We start from the raw sequence: 22,590 nt of genomic DNA, 5'->3' as shown, positions 1-22,590 counted from the left end.
TAACTACCCTTTAATAATTAAAACTAATCATTACAAACAGACCCTGTTAGAACTTTATTTGACAAGTTAGCTGTCATGACTTAGCCATGGACCTCTTCATTTTGAAAAGCAGACTGAGGGAGTTCAGTTTTAATCAAGCGGTCACTTGAAGAGAGAAATATGTTCTGCATAATGAAGTGTTGTCCTCATTATGAGATAATCCTTTAGGTACATTAAGGAAACTACTTCTCGTTCATATTATTGGTTTAGACCAGTGGTGGTGAACCTACCTCACACGGAGCGGGCACACGGATGAGCACTGGGTAACAGCTGTGTTTGCTAAACTAAAACTTCGCTGTGCGGTTTCATTGCCATTCTGGTACTTATGATAAATAAACGGATTTGGGGTTGCAGTTAGAATGCTTGGTCTTCTAAAAGGTTCACCATCACTGGTTTAGAGCATACTATGTATAAAATGTAACCATGGATCTCTGGGAGAGTTGTATGCTGAGTATATCCAATTCAAGAGTTACCCAGTGAGCATCTAGAAGAAACAAAAGGCATTTCTAAAATTTACACTGGCAGGAACACCTCTAGGGAGATCAGCTTGGAGCAAATCATACAAACCCTTAAGCACTCCCCAAGATGTGGATGTCAAAGGCTATCATGGACCATGGTAACAGGCAGCAACTAAAAGACTTCAAAATTGTAGAAATATACTCTTGAGAAAAATAAATCCTAGGAGACAACGTTTCCCAAAAGTGGGGAGTAGGAGGAGGCATTCAGAGGCTCAACACAAAAGACAGAAGGCTAAGGGAAGTGTATAGGCAAGCACTCCGAAAGATTCAGCTTCTTGGATATTTCCCTAAGGCAGGAAGAAACTGTATTTTACATACGGTTTTTCACTGCAAATAAGGACACACACTCCAGGGAAAGCTACATCCTTCATCCACACCCAGTGTCCTGCTTCCTCCGACTACGCCCCACCTCCTGAAGTTCCCAACACCTTCCGGTAAAGCCATCAAATTAGGAGTCCTTCATTGGATTCATCCACTGCTGAGCACAGAGCCCTCACCTCTCCAAAGGCTCCACCTCTGAAGACTGTTGCATGGTGCCCTCACCATATCAGCTTTTGCGAGCTATTTCAGGTCCAAACCATAACACCCCAATCACAGCTCCACTGACGCCAATCTGTGACAGCAGTAGGCTAGCAATGAAATTTTACCCCATACTTCTACCCAAATACCACTGTTAAAGCAAGTACTGTAGGAAAGAGCAGATTTTTAAACAGAGCAGGAAAGTAGTTGGTAGGTGACTTCTTGAAAGCAGACGTACAACAATACTCCTATTTGACATAACTTATAAGAAAAGTAAAAAGTGACACTCAGGTTGCAGCTAGATGAAGCAGGGTGACAAAAATTTGGAAAACAGCTAGAAGCAGCGTATGTTTTAAGGAAGTACAAATAATTCAATACATCTGAAGAAAATAAATGATGAAATTTGAGAAGGTGGTTGAGAACATGATTGAGAGCTTTAAATGCTAAGTTAAGAAACTACTTTATTTGGAAAGCTGTAAGATGACACAGAACCCTGGGACATTACCATATTGAGAAAATGGACGTAAGAGTCAGAAATATTATTAAAGACTGCCAGGAGTAGCAGAAGAGCTGCAGGGGGATTGGTAAGAATGTGGGGAGAGAGTGAAAATCCCAAAGGTTAATTCCACAGTCTCTCCAAAATCAAGCACACCTGTTCTATTAAAAGAAGAAAAGAAAATTATAGAAAACCTGAAAAGATAAAAAGAGGCAGACTAGCAACAGTAAGTGGAAATAAAAGTGAACTACAATGTCTCAGGAAGAAGTCAACAAACATAACTTTTGGGGGGAAAACTGGTGAAGGGATATATTTGTTAATGATACTTTAATTATTTCAAAACAATATTCAAAACCATTCATTAGTCAAAATCAAATGGATCATTGAAAGAGAGCTAAAAATAAAATAGGCTTATTATGCAAGATTTATTCTAAAGTATGACCTATCTCAAACTCTAAACTATGAGGTTGATACTATTTTACAGATAGTGAAATTGCAGTCTGAAAAGGTTGAATAATTTGTCAATAGTCATTCAGCTGGATTTACCTAACCTAATGCCTCACCTAGCTGTCTGTCCTGAACCAAGGCTTCTCCTGTGAAGACTTCAACTTCTCCCACTATCCCCACCCTGATGCAAACGAAGAGAGTCTGCTCTTTACTATCCGGACATTAACCTATTATTTCTTTTCACAATTTAACACATTCTCCAGCATCCCAGTGCCTTCCCATACAACTCCTGAACACCAACAATTTCTAGCAATCCTCAGAGCTCATTTCAGCTCCTATGTATTCTATGACACATTTTACTAATACTCTCATTCACAGTGAACTCGACTTTCTCTAACCTTAAGAACCACTTAAGCACTTAATTCTACACTGTTACTTAGTGACTCCATGTGTACATGTATCCCTCCTTCAACTACTATAGACTGCTGGTTCCTAGAGGGCAAGAATTACTTACTATAGAATCTGTCATCATACTTTATACCCCACATGTATTTAATAAATATTGAATGAATTAAATGACCCTTTATAAAATTGTTTCTGATGCTTAACACAGTGTTTCCAAATATACTTTGAAACTTAGGAATTTCCAAATGTAATTTGAAACATCAACATGTCAAAATTCTGTTTTATATTAATTCTAACTTTACACAGGGACTTTCAGAGGTACTGCAGTATTTACTATGAATTATTCTTGAAGAACAAAGCCTGTTTGATGATGACACTGCAAACATCTATGGAGCAAATTTGCTTTTAAAAAATCCAGTGTTCTCCACCCAAAGAGATTAAAGGCCTATATTTCTAAGTAAACATAGGAACAATGCTTTCACATGGGACAACAGCATTACCATTATTGAAATAACCTTCCTCCTCAGAGTGTTTAATTTCAAAAAACAATATTCCCAAATTCCTATCCTGAAAATTCTTCTCCTGAGTTTTAAAAATTGGAGATTTAGGATGCATACCTTTTACACAGATTTCTGTAGCATAACAGAAGCACTATGTAATTTCACTAGTGTTCCTTTTCTTGCTTATAAATTCAAAGTGCGTCCAAAATGAAAGGAGAAAGGGCAGATTCTTTCCTTATTGAAACATGTACTTCCTTCCGAAATACGAACTTGCAGAGATGCCTTACTGGTTTTCAGCTCCATGAACTTTCAAACTCTGGGCCAGAAATTAGACGCTTCACTAGTGAGTAAAATTTTGTGTATTTGTTTGTTTTGTGTGTGTGATTACTTTTTCTTGCTTAGTTCTCATTCTTCATATTACCATAAATTGTAAACTGGTCATTAATGATACATAGCCAACACAAGACTTAATTTAACGTATCTTTTTTTAACAAGTCTTTGTTCTTGTCTTTTTCCACAATGGCAATATTAAAAATATACAAACAAATTCACCTGATCTCATCATGATGTAAATGTTTTGGTGTTAAAGAGCATTTTGTGGAGAAACTGGAAGTCTCATACCCTGCTGATGGGGATATAAAATGGTACCCCACTTTCAAGAACAGCTCGGCAGTTCCTCAAAATTTAAACACAGGATTAACGTATAATCTAGAGGTGGTATGTTTACATGTGCACACACACACACACACACACCCTAATATACACACACTCTAAGTACCTGCTTACTTACTTAACTTACCGTATTATGTAAGTCTACCAAGTCAAAATTCTGCACTAAAAATGATACGTACCTGCCTTTGCTCTTTTGTTTCTAAAACACAAATTATAAAATTCCCTTTGGATAAGCCAAGCCACAAAAAAATCAGTTCTGTTTATCATTAAATAAATGTATTAATCCTAGGAAAGATGCTTAATTTGTTGACTGTTACAGGATATGACCTCAGACTACTTGAAAGTTAGGAGTACTGCCTCTGAGTGCTGATCTGTTTTATGTAAATGTCTCTCCTTGCTGAAGGCTATCAGATCCTAGAAAGCGCTCCAGTCTCCCCTTTGAAGGCTTTGCAAACTTTGACCACCTCCTCTTCTAATTCTGTAGCATTCTTTTGGCAATTCATTATGTACAACCTTGTGATAAATGTTGCATTATTTAATTGTTCATGTGCCTCTCCAACTAAATTTGATTCTTGTTGAGGAAAAAGCTATGTATACCTCTTTGCTAGCACTCTAGAATGAAACTGTCCTATATACCTGCTATATAATATATAAAGTATTTTTATTAACATTAGATAATTACATAAAAGTTGTCTTGACAGTATTCTTACCTACAGTAGCAGTTAAAACATAGTGTCCTATACTATAACTGCAAAGAAACCTAACAGACACAAATTAGAAAAACTACCATTTGTGTGGATGGCTAACAATGTGGGACTACCTAAGTTTGTCCATACATCATCATGTTTAATTATTAATTAACCAAAAATCATTTAGAAATAAGTGAATGAAATAAAAACCTGAGATATCATTAACTAGATCTATTTTCAGACATTACTTTATACACAAAAATAGCATACAGCTCTAAAAGAAACTGTTATAGAATGCGGCAAAAAGGACTGGATGAAGGGTATCAATAATGTATTTAAATAGTCCACAACACTGTCCCTATAATTCCTAAATGCCAATCACTGTGCTCAACAGTTTGCAGTGTCTACAGTTCTATTCCTGTCCCTAGAAGTTTCTGCACAAGTAAGTCTTATCACTTGTCTGAACCGTAGTCTCCTCATTTGTGAAACAGAAATCACGTTTGAAGGACCTCCGGCTGTGGTGGGCTCAAGTAGGAGGACGCATGCAAAGGTGTGCAAAACACTGAAAAATCTATCAAGCATCATGTAAATTCAATTGAAAGCATTATTAACAAAAGCAACTTACAAAGCAATTATGTGGAAAATAGAAGGTTTTTTCCAAATATCACTAGAGGCACCTGACACCAACTCACACACAGTCCATCAAAATTTGGTATACATATACTATATCTAACTCTCCATGAATTATTTTGGGCTAGGATACTTGAAGAACTACAACCTCCAACAATTATCAAAAAACTCTTCTTTACCTCTGGATAGTCTCTTAGGATTCAATTACCAAAAAAAAAAGGTTCAACACATAACTCTTTTATGACTAAACCTAGATTTCTTGCCAAAGGTGCCTTCAATAACAAGATAGATGATGAGTAAAATAAAGTATGATAAACCTATATTCCTTTCATTTTTATTATCATTCTAAGCTCACTTTCATCTATAAAAAATGTCAAATAAAGCTAGTGTTTACCAAAAATGTTGCATCAAGGGCTATCCTTTTTTAACTGATAGTGAAAAACCCTTACTTCTAAAAAGAAAGTTCTTATTCCATTTATGTAATCTTTCTTAGATAGAACAGTAACAAGAACATATATACTAAGATGAGAAAAACAAAGCTAGTAAATGGAATGGAATGTAAAACTCAGCCCAAGTGCTTCAGTGAGCACAGACACTTCAGACATATTCACATGACAGCCCAAATGTAATTAAATTCAAGAATTACCTTACCATGTGGCCAGTAAATTTTACCTAAAGTAAAAACATGCTATGATATTAAAGATAGGCTGACAGCTCTACAAGTTTCATTTATCTAATAGCATTTATACTGCTTTAAAATATATACATTCTAAATTTTTATACATAATCTAACACTTTTTTTCATAGAAAAGTAATTCAAATTTAAATATTTTTAATTCCTTCTCTTTAACCCTATCTTATAATAACCAAACATTAAACATAGGAGTCTATAGATTAGTCATTTTTTCCAGCTGATGATTCTGATACTAGACATCTTCCACAACCCATAATCTCATGCAACAACTATGAGTTTTTCCTCCCTCATGTCCTTATCAGCCTTACTTTTTGAAATTGTATTAATCTAAAATAAAAACATTTTTATTTGTATTACCACCTTTAGGGCAAGTGGATCTATAGAATTAATCATAATAAAATTTTCTTCAAAAATGTATAGGTCCTACAATATGTATTATAACAGTACTTAACTAAACACAAAACCAAAATAAAATGCTACTGTGTATTCAATATTTGGTGAAAATCCAAACATGTATAGTAAAGAATATATGTCAATATATAATATTAGCATACTTTTAGGAATAGTGAAAATGATAGCTTCACATTTCAGACACACGGCTCAAAGCCTAGGCAGTGGTGACAAGCCTATGGCATGCATGCCCCAGCAGGCACACGGAGCCCTTTCTGTGGGCACACGAGCCAAGGCACCCTCAACAGCTGAGCATTGCTTAACAGTTGTTTTTTCTAAACTAAAACTTCAGTGTTTAGGTTTAATTGCACTGTTGGCACTTTGCATAAATGTGTTTTGGGTTTCAGTTTGGGCAGTTGTCTCTAAAAGATTCACTATCATTGGCTGAGAGAACAATGAATACTTCAGAGAAAAGTCTTCAGTAATATCTTCTCCTAAAATGTTCGTATTTGTGATGACTGATTCCCTTACTTCAAGAAGTTAACTGTTATACTTTCCTGCACATTTAGAATAGAGTAAGATCAAGACACTGATAGAAAAAGGAGAAAGTTGCAAGAGTCATATTTCCATTAAAGACTTACAAAAGGCTGCAAGTAATTAAATCAGTGCAGTACTTTAAAAAGGATAGACAGATAAATAGAACAGACAAAAAAAATCCAGAAATAGACTTACAAATACAATGACTTGATTTTTTACAAAGGTGCAAAAGCAACTCAATATAGAAAGGATAGTCTTTTCCACAAATGATACTGAAATAACTGGACATTCAAAAACCGAAAGTAAAAAAACAACCAAAAAACTCAACCCATGCCTCACACCTTTTTTAAAAAATTAACTCAAAATTTATCATACACCTATATACAAAACCTAAAACTATAAAAGAGAAGAAAAATAGGAAAAAAAATCTTAATGAACGCCCATTTAGGCACAGAATTCTTACAAGTAACACCAAAAACTATCTACAAAAGGAAAAAATTGGACTTTAACAAAACAAATGTTTGCCCAGCAAAAGTACTGCTAAGAAGACAGGAGAAAATATTTGCAAATAACGTATTTGATGAATGATAAATGTAAAATGTGTAAGCAACCCTCCAAATTGAACAATCTGAAGACAACCCAATTAAAAATTGAGCAAAAGATTTGAAAACTTAGTCACTGAAGAAGAGATACACATGGGAAGTAAGTACATAAATAAAAGTCCAACTTTCGTACTCATTAGGGAAAATGTAAATTAAAATTACAATGAGGTACCACTACATACCTAGCAGCATGACTAAAATTAAAATCAAAAACTGATAAAGTTGTGCTAGCCCAGATGTCAAGCAAATAGAGCTCTCTTACCTTGCTAGGGAGAATGCAAGATGATATACCTAATTTGGAAACAAATTAACAGTTTCTTAAATTAAATATTCACTTACCACATAACCCAGAAATTAGACCTAAATATTCACTCAAGAGAAGTGAAAGTTTACTATCACTTACAACCACTCCATGAATGCCTAATGCACCTTTAATCATAACTGCCAAAATAATAAACACCCAAAGCCTCATCAGCAACTATCTAGACAAACAAACACACAGCCAAACAATGGAATATTAGCTAAGAATAAAAAGGAATTAACTACTGATATACGCAAAACATGAACAAATCCCAAGTATATTTTTCTAAGTGAAGAAAGCTTGATTCAAACACATACATACCCTATGGTTCCAATTATATGACATCCTGGAAAGGGCATAAAGATACAGATGAACAAATCTGTGCTTCTCATATATGGTCAACTTTCTCCACAACGTACAAAAGCTGGTAGGCAGGGAAAGGAAAGTGCTGAAGATATGATGTGGGAACAATAAATGTAAGAGGGCGGGGGATGAACCTCAAGCTCTACCTAATATCACACACTCTGCAACTGACCACAGATGGAGGCATAAAAACTATAAAATTTGTAGATAGGACATTACCATTGGCCTCATAATCTTGGATATGAAAGATTACTTGGTACATTCAAAAAGCATAAAATTTATAAGTTTGATGTCATCAAAATTTTAAAACTTGTGATCATCAAGAGAACCATTAAAATGAAAAACCAGATGAGAGACTGAGAGAAAATACCTGTGATATATACACAGATGCTCCTTCACCTACAATAGGGTTATATGTCAATCAACCCATCATAAATTGAACATATCGAGTTAAAAAATCCTAACACAGGAAACTATTGAGCATCAGAGCTCAGCAGCACAGTATGCTGTTAGAGGGTTGATTATTTACAGCCCTGACCACACTGCTAACTAGGAGCTACACTGCATTACCACGGCTGCCCAGCACACTGAGAGCATATCACAGTGCATATGCCTCCGAACACAGAAAAGATCAAAACCCAAAGCTGAAACTACAGTTTCTACTGAGTGCATACTGTTTGCCCATGATGACAAAAATGAAAAATTTGAAGCCAAACCATGATAAATTAGGGATCATGTGCATATGACAAACAGTATATATTCAGGCCATATAAAAAACTCTTACAAATCCATAATAAAACAAGAACAGCTCAATTTTTTAATGTAAAAATATTTGAAGAGATAATTTACAAATAAAGACATACAAGTATCAAATAAACACGCAAAAAGTGCCCAACTATCATTAATCACAAAAAAACGTAGCTTAAAACTACAATCAAGCCAGGCGTGGTAGTGCACGCCTATAATCCCAGCACTTGGAAGGCGGAGATAGCAGGATCATTGCAAGTTCAAGACCAGCCTGGGCTACAAAGTGAGCTTAAGGCCACCCTGAACTATATAGCAAGACCCTGTCTCAAAAAGACAAAAAAAAAAAAATAAAACTACAATCAAGCCAGGCATGGTGGCACATACTTGTAACCCCAAAATTCAGGAGGTTGAGGCAGGAGGACGGTGCGTTTAAGGCCACCCTGGGCTACACAGCAAATTTAAGGCAATCTAAACTACAAAGTGAGACCTTACTGAACAACAACAAAAAGCAAGAAGACAGGAAAGCATAATCAAATATCTTTTTCAAACCACTATTTAAAAAGAATGACATAACCAAATCTTGCAGTGTAGAAGAGGAACAATGAAAACTCTGATATGTTGTGGAATATGAAATGATATAACCATTTTGGAAAAAACATCTGATAATTTCTTTTACGTCTATCCCATGCAGGATGTGACAAGTACACTCTTATGGGTTAATTCAGAGAAATGAGAATATATGTTGATCGAAGACTTGTAAAACAATATTTGTAGCAAGTTCACTTTATAATAGCCAAAACCGAACAACCCAAATATCCATCTACCCAGAATCAAATTGTGCTACAGGTATAAAATGGAATACCACACAACCATAAAAATGGAATACTACACAATTATAAAGATATACATAAATCATGAATAAAATTATGTTCAAAACATTAATGTTGGCTGGAATAAGACAACTACCAAAGACTACTGAATTATTCCACTTACATGAAAGTCAAGAGCTGGTGAAACTAACCTATGATACTAGTTATCAGAACAATGGTTGCTTAGGATGGGCCAGGTGTAATTGTGCACACCTTTAGTCCCAGCATTTGCGGGGCAGAGACAGGAAGATCACCATAAGTTTGAGATCAGCCTGGACTACACAGTCAGTTCAAGGCCAACCTGAATTGTAAAGCAAGGCCAAGTCTCAAAAACAAAACACGCTGCTTATGAAGGAAAAGTAACCAGCAGAAGGCATAAAAGAACTTCAGAGAGTAATTGCTTGAAGCCTTCTAAATAGGGTAATGATACATGAGAATTTACATTGATTGAAGTGTATGTTTAAAATGTGTGCACTTCAATGTATTAATGCTACCTCTAAAGGAATAAATTGAGTCTTTTACTTCAGAAGTAGAAAATGCAGAATATATTATATGATAGCCTGCATGCATTGTAAAATTGCTATTTTCAAAAAGTATATTAATTGATTCATTCAAATTCATATAGAAAGGCATAAATTTATATAGGGTCCTTTAGTTCAGGGATACAAAGAAGTCTGATTTTAAGCATTCTGACATCAGATATTTGCAAATTATAAACAACTTTCACATACATGCATGCATAAATACATAAATATCTTATAGGGAGGCTTTCTTTAAATGAAACTTGCCAATGTAAGCATGAATGGACCAAGTGAAGAGGTTCAATACTAATGAATGATGATAAGAATAAAAAACCTCCTGGTTCCGAAGCATCTTATCTTGGGAACAAAAGTGGATCTATTGCTAAGTTCACTGCCAAGAAGTATACACAATTATTAGTTATTCATGATAAGCAGATATGATAGTTAACAACGTAAGTAATGCTGACAATTATTTATATGAAAAAATGGTTAACTATTCAGAACTATTCTGAAAGACAGCAAAGAAAATATAATACATCCCATAATCAATGATTTTACAAAAGGGCCTACAACTGTAACTCTAGTTTTTACATACTATTAGTAAGTATAATAAATTTTAACTCCAAATGGATTAAAACCAGACTTTCGCAGGAACCTCCACAACTGGACATATGGATGAAAGGGTACTTATACTAAAACTGACTATGTTTTACCAGATCACTTAATCTTTTACTTTAAAAATAAGAGATAAAATTTTAAGATTTAATTGATCAGTGCTTTCTGGGATGTTCTAACCACAAGCTCGTCTCCCAAAGTAGAAGATAATGTATCACACAGAAACAGATACAGGTACCCACGCACTCTATCCCTCTGTGTGTGTCTACATATGTCTAAACAAGCTCTAAGAGGCTCTCAAGAAGTTTTAAACCGGTTTTTAAATTCCTGAAATAATCACATGAGCAACCCGTTTTCATCGCTCCTGGTGGTGTGCATACCTGCGCCCTCTTCTGCACCTCCAGCAAAAGCTCAGAATACTGAAGTTCCAGTTCCTTCTTCTGTTTGTGCCAGCAACTCTCTTGGGCTTTGATCTGTTCAGCCACTTTGTTAAAGGTGTCCTCCTGGGTCTGCTGAAGCTCTCTCATTGTGTCTGACTTGTTCTTACAGATGTACTCTAGATGGCTCACCTATGAGAAGAAATGAAACAAAAAATGAGATATGCCAAAAAAAAAAGTTGTTTACAGCACCTTTCCAAAATACATTCAAATTTTTCTTTCTCTTCTTTTTTTTTTTTCTGGTCTTTTTGAGACAGGGTCTCACTATGCAGTTTAGGCTGGCTGGCCTTGAGCTCACTTTGTAGCCCTGGCTGGTCTCAAACTCGCAAAGATCTTCCTGCCTCAGCCTCCCAAGTGCTAGGATTACAGGCGTGTGCCACCATACCCGGCCAAATTTTTCTATGACACCTTATCCCTTAAGATCATACAAAAATTTTAAGCTAATATGTACATTTAAGAAATAGGAATTAGTGTTTACAGCACCTCAACTTATAATGGCTGTATCTTGGAAGCAGCCTATATGCCCCAAAACAGATGACTGCATAAAGAAAAGGTGGTATTATGTACAATGGAGTACCGCTGTGCCATGAGGCAGGATAAACTTGAGTCGCTTGTAGGAAATGGATGCTCCTTAAAGCCACAGTGTTAAGTAAAATAAATCAGACACAGAAGTTTAAACACTGCATGATTTCTGGAAAATGAGAAACCCAAAATATAAATAAATTATACAGCAAAATAAGAGGTAACAGGCAAACAGGGAGCTGGATCTCTCACACAGGGAAGGGGACCAGGAGAGGAGGGGAGAGGGGACGGAGGAGAGGGGAAGCGGGTGGAGAAAGACACAGGTGTGCTGTGTGCACACACTAACCCCCAGGAGGACTGCAACCACTACGTGCTGCAAACACGGACTAAGAAATAAAATAAAATTTAATTTTTAAAAAGACAGCAAAAAGAGGGAACAGAAATAAACAGGTTAAATGATCGTATCTTAGCAGAAAAAGGAGTCGTAATACTGAAGACAACAAGATTTCTGTTCTTTTTTTCCTAATGAAGTTATTCATTCTGTAATCAATTTTCCTGAGATGATTTAAGAAAGATATTCTTATTTTTAGAACCAAAGCTCAAGCTATTGAGATTTATCAATGGAAAGGAAGTGTTTAAAAGAGATTCGCAAATCTGCAGACATTTTTACATATAATGAAGCAGAATGTTCTATTTTTCTAAGTCACAAATAAAAAAGAAAGTCCTTATCTTCTAAAATGCAGAACAATTAATGATGCTTTGAAACTGTGAAAAACTATTAAAACCATAATACCATCTCAGATGGTTAAAATACACCCATTTAAACTATTAGTAATTTAAACCCATTATACACATATTCAGAATCACAAGCAGCATCTGTATTTCTCACAATTTATTCCTGCATTTCCCAGCTCCACTTCTCAGTGCCTATGACAGTTTGCCAAGAGAATCAAGGTAAAATGCTTAAGGGTAAGAAACCTCACCCTAAAACCAGATTGTTTTGTTAGTTCAATAGACTTCTCTTAAAAACATACAGAACATTTTTTTCTTCCTTTCTCTTAAGAACAAATGTTATTGTAATTAAGACCTGGGAACTAGACAATATACACACAGTTCTGACCAGTTCAACAGAACAAGGATAAGAATCAATATCTTTAACAGTGACATATGTTTATTTGCTAATCCATTTTTATTTTCTATAACCAAAATCCAGATTTTTTTTCTTTTTCAGAAAAAGACTGCATTCCTACCTTTGTGAAATGGAAAGTGACCATAAAAGTCTATTGTTTTGTTCTTACAAAATAGATGTCTTACATTTTAAAATACAGACTGAGTTTTCTTATATACAGTTTGCTGTATTTCCAGAAACAAGCCATGTACATATAATTTAAATTTTTCTAAGTGCTTTTAAAATAACACCTATTTCCTAAGCAATGAATTTTAAGATAATGTTTTTGAATAACCATATCCTGTTTCTATTTTACACTAACATAAAGAGTTGGTTTATTAATGTAAATGACTAAGTTCTTTGAATTGCTTCATCAGTAAGATTAATTTATTTTCTTTTAATTAGGTCCCTGTGGCTAATACTGGCTAGTAGTATTAGCATGTCCTGCACAGAAAGTGGAGCTTAGAGACTTCATACAGACTTCAGTCACATTTACATGCCCACAGCAATGGCATCAAACTGAGTTGTAGACAAGCTATAATTAATGGTATTGAATTATTAACATCCAAATTCTTTTTGAAATAAGATGAATGTCAGCCCCTCTTAATGATACTGTGATGTGGACAAATGTCACTGAATTTAATAGAGGTATCTGGTGCCTGAGGACAGTTACCTTCTCATTAGCCCTGTTGAGGTCTGCAATGAGGGCATCAACATTCTCCTGCAAGACTGCACAAAGCTCAGACCAAGAGAATTTATCCAACATGCCTTCTGGTTGTTTCATGAGCACACAGCCTGCTACCAAGTGCTGATACAAAGTATGAAGGAAGGTTAGCTTCTCCTGCAAGAGAAAGACAAATTAATTCTTCTATATAAACATTACAAAAAGTAGAACACATAATACAGTGAAAAATTTATTTCTAAAAACTAGAAACTAAAATACTCAAATTTCGGGGCTGGGGATTTAGCTCACCGGCAAAGCGCCTGCCTGGCAAGCGCAAGGTCGTGAGTTCGGTTCCTGGTACCGGAGAAAAACCAAAAAGAAAAAAAAAAACTCAAATTTCAAATACTGTCATTTAGATAACTTTTTTCACATATAATACCAAGCATTAGACAGAATATTCGAAATTTCTTACAACTGGAGTTCAAAATCAAACTCTAATTTTTAAAAGCCAAAAGACCATGTTTCTGACCCCATCTTTGCTCCTGCATAAGAATGTGATCTGAGTTAGCGTGTGTTCGGGATGGTAGTTCTGTAATTTCTTATTATATTTACCAAAACACATGCTGAGTCCAAAAGCAATGTAAACAAAATTATCATTCAATTCTGACAAAGAAAACATCAGATTATACCAATTTCTGAGCTTCACATGTACACAATACTCAGCCTTCTTCCTGATCCAGGGATTCCATTTTCCTTGCCACTTATGGGAAATCAGACAGATATAACATAAAAGACACGGAAGAGGGGCTCATTTGCTCTTCCCTACTTACCAGTTTATGTAGTACAGTATCTGACACATTGGGCATTTGTAGGGTTTAAGGTATGACAAAGTAATAGGCCAAAAAGAGTGGATATAGCTTCCCAAGGAACATTTCCAAAAATATCCAGTTAGAAATGAGTAGGAAAAAAAGCCAGGCATGGTGACATATGCCTATAATCTCAGCACTTGGGAGGCTAAGGCAGGAGGACTGCCGTGAGTTTGAGGCCAGCCTGGGCTACGTAGTGAGTTCAAGGCCACCCTAGACTACATAGCGAGACTCTGCCTCAAAAAACAACAAAACGAACAAATAAATAAATAAATAAGTTCTCTAAAAGCATAGTATTATTACAGTTACTAAACTATCCATTATTGAATGACCTAAAATTATTTACTATGCTCTAGAATTCCAAAGCTGACCCTATCTTGAACACAGAAGCAGTATTTACTTACATAATGCCAAGTGGCTCTCTTTATAAGCTATTTCATCTATAAAGTCCCAAAGCACGTAACTCAAAGACAGTTGTGAAGCTGCAAAGTAAGCGTTGTATGTGGATAAAGTAAGTTCCCTCAATATGCTTTAATAGACCAACAGGTTAAGAAAACTTGTAAAAGAGGAAAACTTACGAGAAAAGCACTGGAAGTTCTAATCTTCTAGATTAAATAGCAGTAACAACACAAATCCTGAATACAGCACACCCAAAGGTTTTGTAATTAGAAATTATAAGGTTTGCCTGAACATTTAAAATGGTGTATCATTAATTCACCCTATGTGCTACCTCACTTTTTTCTAAATATAATAAAGACTAAAATTTTTAAATGTAGTTAAAACCACAGATTTGAGTCGATATCAAAAGGCTTTTTTTATAAATGCGCTATGTATTGTCCCAATACAAGCAGGTAAAGATGACTTTTCCTTTTTTTCTTCTTTCAGTACTAAGAATTGGATCCAGGGCCTTTGCCTTAAGCAAGCCTTTTTGAGACAGGGTCTTTCTAAAGCAGTGTTTTTGGGTTGCTTTGTATTGTTTTCTGAGACATGGTCTCACTAACTCACTACATTGAGCTGGCCGGGCTCTAACTTGCAATTCTGCTGCCACAGCCTTCTAGAATACTGAGATTATAGGCATGTGCCACCATTCCTGACAACTTTGCATTTTTAACTGGGTTGAGATGCACAAAATTTTTATTAAGTATAACTACCAAAATGTGGTATTCAAGTACTAAAATCTTCCTTCTTCATATTTTTGTCAAATGATCATGTTCATCCTCAAGGAAGCTCATCTTTGAGGATAATTTATTGTGTCACCATTACGTCCTTTTTGCTTGGGCTGTGATAAACCAAGCATAATAATCACGCATCTGGCATGAAAAGAAAATCACAAGATCCAAAATCAGTTCACACATGTTGAACTCAACCACATGCTGTAGACATGCTGACTTTACAATACAGTCAGGCTTCTAGTTTCCTTTACTTTAATCACTATCCGATGTGTAGAACAATTCCAACCACTTCATGTGGACACAATTTAAATCCCAGACTGTAAGAAGAGTGGAAAGAACGTTTATTTCCTTTTTATTCCCTTGGCATTTGTGTTCATACTTGTCGGACTAATGAACTCAATATGCAGGACAGCTCTGGATAAACTGGTTCCACTAGCTCTCCACTCATACATTACAAAATGTAACAATTTCAGTCACAAGGGTTCACACAGAATATGGGAATTTTGTCATACTACTTTAACAAGCCATTAATAAATAAAAATGGATAGACAACTGTCCAGGACATCCAAATGAAGTTTTGATTTTATAGAACTTTTGTTTTTCTAGGTTTTTATTACTACCCTATAATTATAAAGACTAAGGAGACTGTCTACTAAAGTAGATATTACTCTCGTTTTACAAATAAACTGAGATATGGAGAGATTAAACTGTGTGGCTTGTCCAGATCAATTTGATTACAAAAAATATTCTACCATACCAACCTGCAGAACTACTGAAATAAAAATAACTTTTGTCATTGGAAAACCAGCAAACTTTGAAGGGACTGTCAGGAGCATAGCAGCTTTAAATATAATAATCTAAAAAATTCATGGTCCCCGTGATACAGGAGTTAAATTATATTACTTTTCTCACAAACTAGGATGACACAACATAATGGAATAGCTGATTCTGCAGCTGTCATTTCAAAATACACAACTCACACCAATTTTTTTTTAAGTTAAGTATGAATGCAAACAGTCACTTGATGTAAGTAAACGCATAAACCCGAGATTCACGACAGGCCCTTCCTGGCTGTCTTCCAGCTTCAGGCAGTACCTCAGTGTCCTTCTGGAAAGCCTGGGAAAGCTGCTGCAATTCGCTTTCACACTGGGCTGCTCGTGACTTTTCCTTCTCATAGCAGTGCAGCACATTTTGCAGTTCTACTTTTAAACTGCCTACTAAAGCCTCTCGGTCTGCACACTTAGTGCGTAAGTGACTTAACTCTTTATGGACTTCAGCCAGTTTATCTTGAAGTTCCTGTCAGAGATATCAAATAGAGAGATTGAAAGGAGAGTCCCCAGTGGGAAGGCAGACCGATAAAAAATATATAATAGAAACTTTCAAAGCTTCAATACGAAACAATAAAACACTGGCTTTAATGCTAATCACAAAAGTATTTTGCTGAAAGTATTTCCTAAGTACGATATTCTAGCTCAAAAATCAGAATATTTGTTTTATTTGAACATGTGCACAAAATGTTAATAAAACAGATTATTCCAAAAAGCTCTTTAAAGGCAGTTTTCCTTTCAACTTATTAAAAAAAGAAGTTGATAATTCAAAACATTTTAATAACACTTTAATAACTTTTTAAAGTATATCTCTTTACATTTAATATAAGAACATTTTCTTTCCAATGACATTCCAAGTACTAACAAAAATCTCAAGTATGTGGCATAAAATTCAGCTGAACTATTCCTTAACCTTAACAAATTCTATTGAAGTGTGTCCATGACAAACTAAACATGAACCAACACAATAAAATTCCAACAATACTGTGCAACTAGAATTTTGCAAAGATGTAGCACATAAAAATAGTGCAGAAAACTTTATTTCTGGACCTTAGCCAGCTGTGGTCTCAACTCATTAGCAGACATGAAGTACTAAAAACAACGGCTAGACTCTAAAACGATGAAAACTGACTCCAAATATAAGTGTGCTTATGTGAAATACATTTAATAGTGCAAGTAGCTAAGGCAGGAAGATACTAAATCTCAAACTGTTTTTGAAGCTGTATTATAATTACATCAGAAAAATCCATTTTTCCTTTAAACAAAATAATTTGCAATCAAGTTTTATTTTTAACTGAAAAAAATGTTACTTTGATCAACAACAAAATATTAAAAGTACATACTAATAAACTTTATAAATAGGAATACATATTTTCAGCTATCTCTAGAATATTCCCAAAATAAGTATATTTCTTCTTAATAAAAAATGAAAAAATCCTAATCATACTACCTTTATATTTTTAGTATGAGAGTCAATCTTCTGTTTGGTAGAATCAAGTTCATTAGCTGCCTTTTCCTTCGCATCATTCATGTTGTTTAGCTGATTAAAAAAAAAGTAACTTTTTCACATTTCCCAAGGATGGATAACTCAAAAGCTAACCTTTAAATGCTTTTTATGCAATTGCTTAAATATACATTTGAATAGTAATTAAGAGTCTTGTAACAATTATTCTATTGGTTAAATACTACATATTCTCTGTCACAAGTTCACAGGACTAAAAAGAAAATAAAGCATGCTTAAAATGTCAGCAGTATTACTGAATTTTTACTAGATGTCTGGATAAAGGATTTCATTCTTACTGTAAACAACTATAACTTTATTCTGAAAATCCTACTGGACCAAAATGCCAGAAGCAGTGATATCTACAAGGAAAGAAAAAAGAACAGAGCCGAAGACTGTTTTTCTATACATCATGAGGGTATTCACTGGTCTCTCTCTCCATATGACAACTTCAGGGTCAGTCACATGCAGTCCTACTGGGAAGGCTTGTGGCAGGTCATCAGTTGGTCCTGCACCACTTGTGATTTATTTTCTTTGACAGTTCATTCTTCTTTCTGTCAGACTGCTCTTTTTGCTTTCTTTGCAGCCACCCCCTTGGTCTCCCCACTGCTGTCTCTGGCACTGGTTCACAACAAAGCACATTACTAAGCCAAAGCCTGCTGAGTCGACTTTTCAGCTGTGCTGAGGATCATGTGACATTCATCCTCCAAATAACAATTCGCTGTGGGTAATATGTTCCTAGTTACCCTGCAGCTTCCAGACCTAGGTCTCAGAAGAGTTTCATAAACTACTAGCAATACAGGTCGCCTTGTCTCACAACGAAAGACTTAGCAATACTTGTTCTTCATAGAAATTTAATTATTTCAAGAGTTACTTTCTATTTTTCTTTTTGAAAATTTACATAGGGTATCAAGACAACTCACTTTTCCTCCTTTGTTCACCCTAACTAAAATGAGCTTTCTACCAATATGTTAAAATAATGGTCTTATGGATTCTGTAATATATGAAACACTAAAATCTTTGTGACTTCTCCTCAGCTGAACAATCTGTTTTGTTAACTAACTATATTTAATGTAATTACTTTATATGCTAATTTGACAAGATATAAGTAGACAAACTCTTTAATTCTTAAAGCAAAAATTCATAAAACATTTTAATACCCAAGAAAATCATCAACTCACAGATTAAACAATACAAATGAGCATGAGTAGGAGCATGAGCTTTTTCAATCAGCAAACTAAAAGCTTCCAGGCTACATCAAAAGAATATTTGTTTTTAAAAACTTCTAACAATACTTCACTCCCTTTAGAGAATGAAAATAATTACTCTCTTCTATTATGACATCCACAGTTTCTCAAACTAAACTACTGACAACACTTAAATTTCCACTAGCTATTGCACATCATAAAACACGTTAACATCTTAATAAACATGTATTAATTTAAATGATTTGCCCAGCTTTTTTATTAAATTAACAGATAAATTAAGAAGTGCCAACATCTTTATAACTGAAAATAATAGTGTGCCTGAAGAGTTACAAAAATAAGTGAGAGACTACATTAAGCCATACTTACAGAAAGAACAGTGACAGACAATTTATTATTTTTTGTATTTGTGAAGCTGTCAATTCAACATTCCAATCTTTTCGACCTTTGTAACAAACAAGGAATACGTACTGGTACAGGCCGAAGGCTATATGTGTGGAGCCAAACAGTGCAAGTGTTACCTCATTAGATGCATCTTCCAGCTTGCTCTGGTAATCTGTCAAGGTACGCCTCAAAGTCTCAAGGACAACAGAGAAGCTCGGAGGTTTACCTTTGTCCTTGTGGATGCCTAGAGAAGAATATAGGATGAAAATATACACTTAAAGTCACATAGGCACAAAAAATAAGCAAACAATAACAGAGATATTACAATCAGATGTAGCAGAAAAGACATTATGAAATATTAAGTACAATTTTGTTCTCCAAGCATGCTGCTATATAGCCAAGTATTAATCACTTTCCAAATTAAAGTTCATAGTATACAAAGTTAAAATAGATGGCTACTTTCTACCTTATCACAATCCATATGACAGTAATTTTTTAATCTCCTAAGTAACAGCAACGTTTGTGTATACATGTTATCCAACAATTAAATGAATATACTAACACTGTTTTGGGAAATTACATAAACCTACTTGGTGCTTGTGTTTCTGATCAGTCAGGCCTTTTATAAAGTACTATTTTGCTTAAATAATTACTTCTGAACCCTAGAGTGCATAATTTTTCATTATGCTTGGAAATATTCCTCAATCCTTATAATTCTCAAGTTACAATTTAAAATAAACAATAAAAATGCTATTATCTACATAGCCCACATCATATTTCAATTAAAAATTTTTAAGACTGAGATCCACTGCAAAAATATGAGTATTTCCATGTTATGTTCTCAGACTAATGTAGTTGGGCCATAAGTTAAATGACCTGAGCTAATTAAGGTCACATGGTAAAATAAAATTCCAAATACTAATCCAAAATAATCAAAACTTGAGTTTCAAAAATCACTTTAAATTTATTTTTTATTTTACTATTCTTTATTATTTTACTACTCTAACCCTTAGTGTTAAAAAATAAGTATCAAACAGTTTGAAAACATTCAAACTAAAAATACTCATTTCCTGATATAATTTCTCCCCACAGTTTATAATCTAAATACTTCAATATGTAACAGTGTATTTTTAACAAAGATAATTATAAAAGGCATTTACAACATGCATTTCATCGTTCATTCATTCAATTAATTTACTGATTTCCAATTATGTACTAATCTAAGGCATTAGGCATGCAGAGGTGAGCAGGAGCAGTGGCCTCTGTCCGTACACAATATACAATCCAGTAAGAGGATGACATAGTAAATAATTAAAATGAGATCATCCATTTTCAGTTATTCTAAGACTGTAATTTGTAGGGCAGAAGACAAGAGGCAATAACAAAGGAAAGAAAAATTATCAGTTAATGATAGACCAACTTTATTCATCTTAGTTTACTTAAATTTTGTGAAAGTATTAGTAAATTTATGACATTTATCAAGATACATTTAAACGCTATCTTAGATAGGAATACAACATTTTTAAACAAAAGAATATTTGGCCTAAAGACCAAAAGTAATATAGAAGCAACACTTATCTAGGAAAAAAATACACAGCTCTGAGCCATGGAGGAGAGAATACTCTCTGTAATGACTATGAGCTGGAAAGACAACTCATTAAAAATTTTATTACAGGTCTTACCAATAGTGCACTATTTTTTTAAATTGCTCTCTTGCACAAGATAAAAAAGTAATGTATAATTCTTTTCTTTTGCCACTACACAAAGTCGGCCATGAATAAATCATTCAAGGACACTCAGGAAGTCTGCTAGTTTTTATAATAAGGGAGAAAACTTCCTCTCAGAAATTCAGAAGAGTAAAATCATCTTAATATGAGAGTTGAGGAGTAAGGGGACAAAATGGTCTTTTCTTAATGGCCCATGCACACTTTTATATTCTATATTAAGTAAAGTTTTCTTTATTTAATACAAGGAAGTTTACTATAGGTACACTGTATGCCTTATGTCCTACTAATATGCATTATTAAGAAATACTTACTGGTCCTTTAACATGACAAAAGGCTAACAAATAGAAAGAGAGGGTCTCTCTGAACCAAGAACCTTACTTACTGATTTAATTTAACCTAATGATATTCTAATCAGTGCACTATGGCCCAAACACAACAGACTATTAAAAGTATCCTATCAGAAAAAGGTTTAAAAACTCACTAAGTAGAGTTTTAGAAAAAGATTTGAACAACAGTAATAACTGGCTCTTCAAAAGTCAAATTCCAAATGAAGAACAGACATGTCAGGCAGGCACAATACCTGTAATTTCAGTTACTTGAGAGGCTAAGGCAAGAGGATCTTGAGTTCTAAGCCAGTCTGGGCAACTTAGCAAGGCCTTGTCTCAAAATTTAAAAAATAAAGGGCTGATGAGGTAGCTCAGAGGTAGAATGTTTGCCTACCATGGGTCCAAGCCCTAGTACTGGAAAAGAAAATCAACTCACAATCTGTTTTGTCTCCTCTCCCTGTGTGTGTCTCTGTACGTGAGTAATAGCCTAGGCTTTCACATTACCACTCCCTGCTTCCCTCTCTCCCTCTCGCTTTTGAGAAGGATTCAACTCTCAGTACGCTTTGCAAAGCTTTCTTTCAATTAGTAGCCCACAAGATGGAATAGGGTAGAAGAAAATGTTCCAAATACCATTTAAATGTTTTCTTTCAGACAATCTCAAAAACTAAGTATTTTTACATGATGCATATCATCCACTGTTTTTGAAGCTGCTGTTATTACTTCAGTAACTTACAATTCCACAGTGTAATGAATGAGGTGAATCTATCTCCCATACCTTCTCAACCATCCCCTTACCTATTTCTGTTTCCTGCAAGACCCCAAAAGGAGGGAATTATTTTAAAATAGACATAATTGGCCAGGCATGGTAGCGAATGCCTGTAATCCCAGCACTCAAGAGGGTCACCGCAAGTTTGAGGCCTGCCTGGGCTACATAGTGAGTTCAAGGCCAACCTAAACTATACAGAGGGACCCCATTTCAAAAACAAAACAGAAAAAAAGAAAAAAAGATACCTGGATAAAACATGAGTAGTCACATAGATCCTCAGAACAGATGGGAGATTTTTTGTTGTTTGTTTATTTTTTAATCATCTCTTAGAAAACAGAAAAAAACTACATTCAAATGGTTCTTATTTTCACCTCACCATGGTTACCATAGCAGGCATCAGAGTCAAAGCAATACACAAAAAGGTGCGACCCATGGAAAATGCTGGCACTGGCTAACTGACCATGGTACTCC

At 34.8% G+C, this 22,590-nt stretch overlaps 1 protein-coding gene across 1 annotated transcript in view; it reads right to left on the bottom strand.

The window, feature by feature from the left end:
• The window catches only part of Ccdc171 (coiled-coil domain containing 171), a gene marked incomplete at its 5' end in the record, with an annotated part of 359,501 nt that overhangs the window by 241,292 nt on the left and 95,619 nt on the right, over positions 1-22,590 (bottom strand). Inside the window, 5 exon segments of the mRNA XM_013516391.1 lie at positions 10,935-11,123; positions 13,355-13,522; positions 16,479-16,679; positions 17,661-17,750; positions 19,438-19,544. Of these exon segments, the coding sequence (XP_013371845.1) occupies positions 10,935-11,123; positions 13,355-13,522; positions 16,479-16,679; positions 17,661-17,750; positions 19,438-19,544 (755 nt within the window).

This window comes from Chinchilla lanigera, unplaced genomic scaffold (assembly GCF_000276665.1).
Source record: "Chinchilla lanigera isolate Chin_1 unplaced genomic scaffold, ChiLan1.0 scaffold00033, whole genome shotgun sequence".
Classification (NCBI taxonomy): Eukaryota; Metazoa; Chordata; class Mammalia; order Rodentia; family Chinchillidae; genus Chinchilla; species Chinchilla lanigera.
This window is presented reverse-complemented; position numbering and strand designations above follow the sequence as displayed.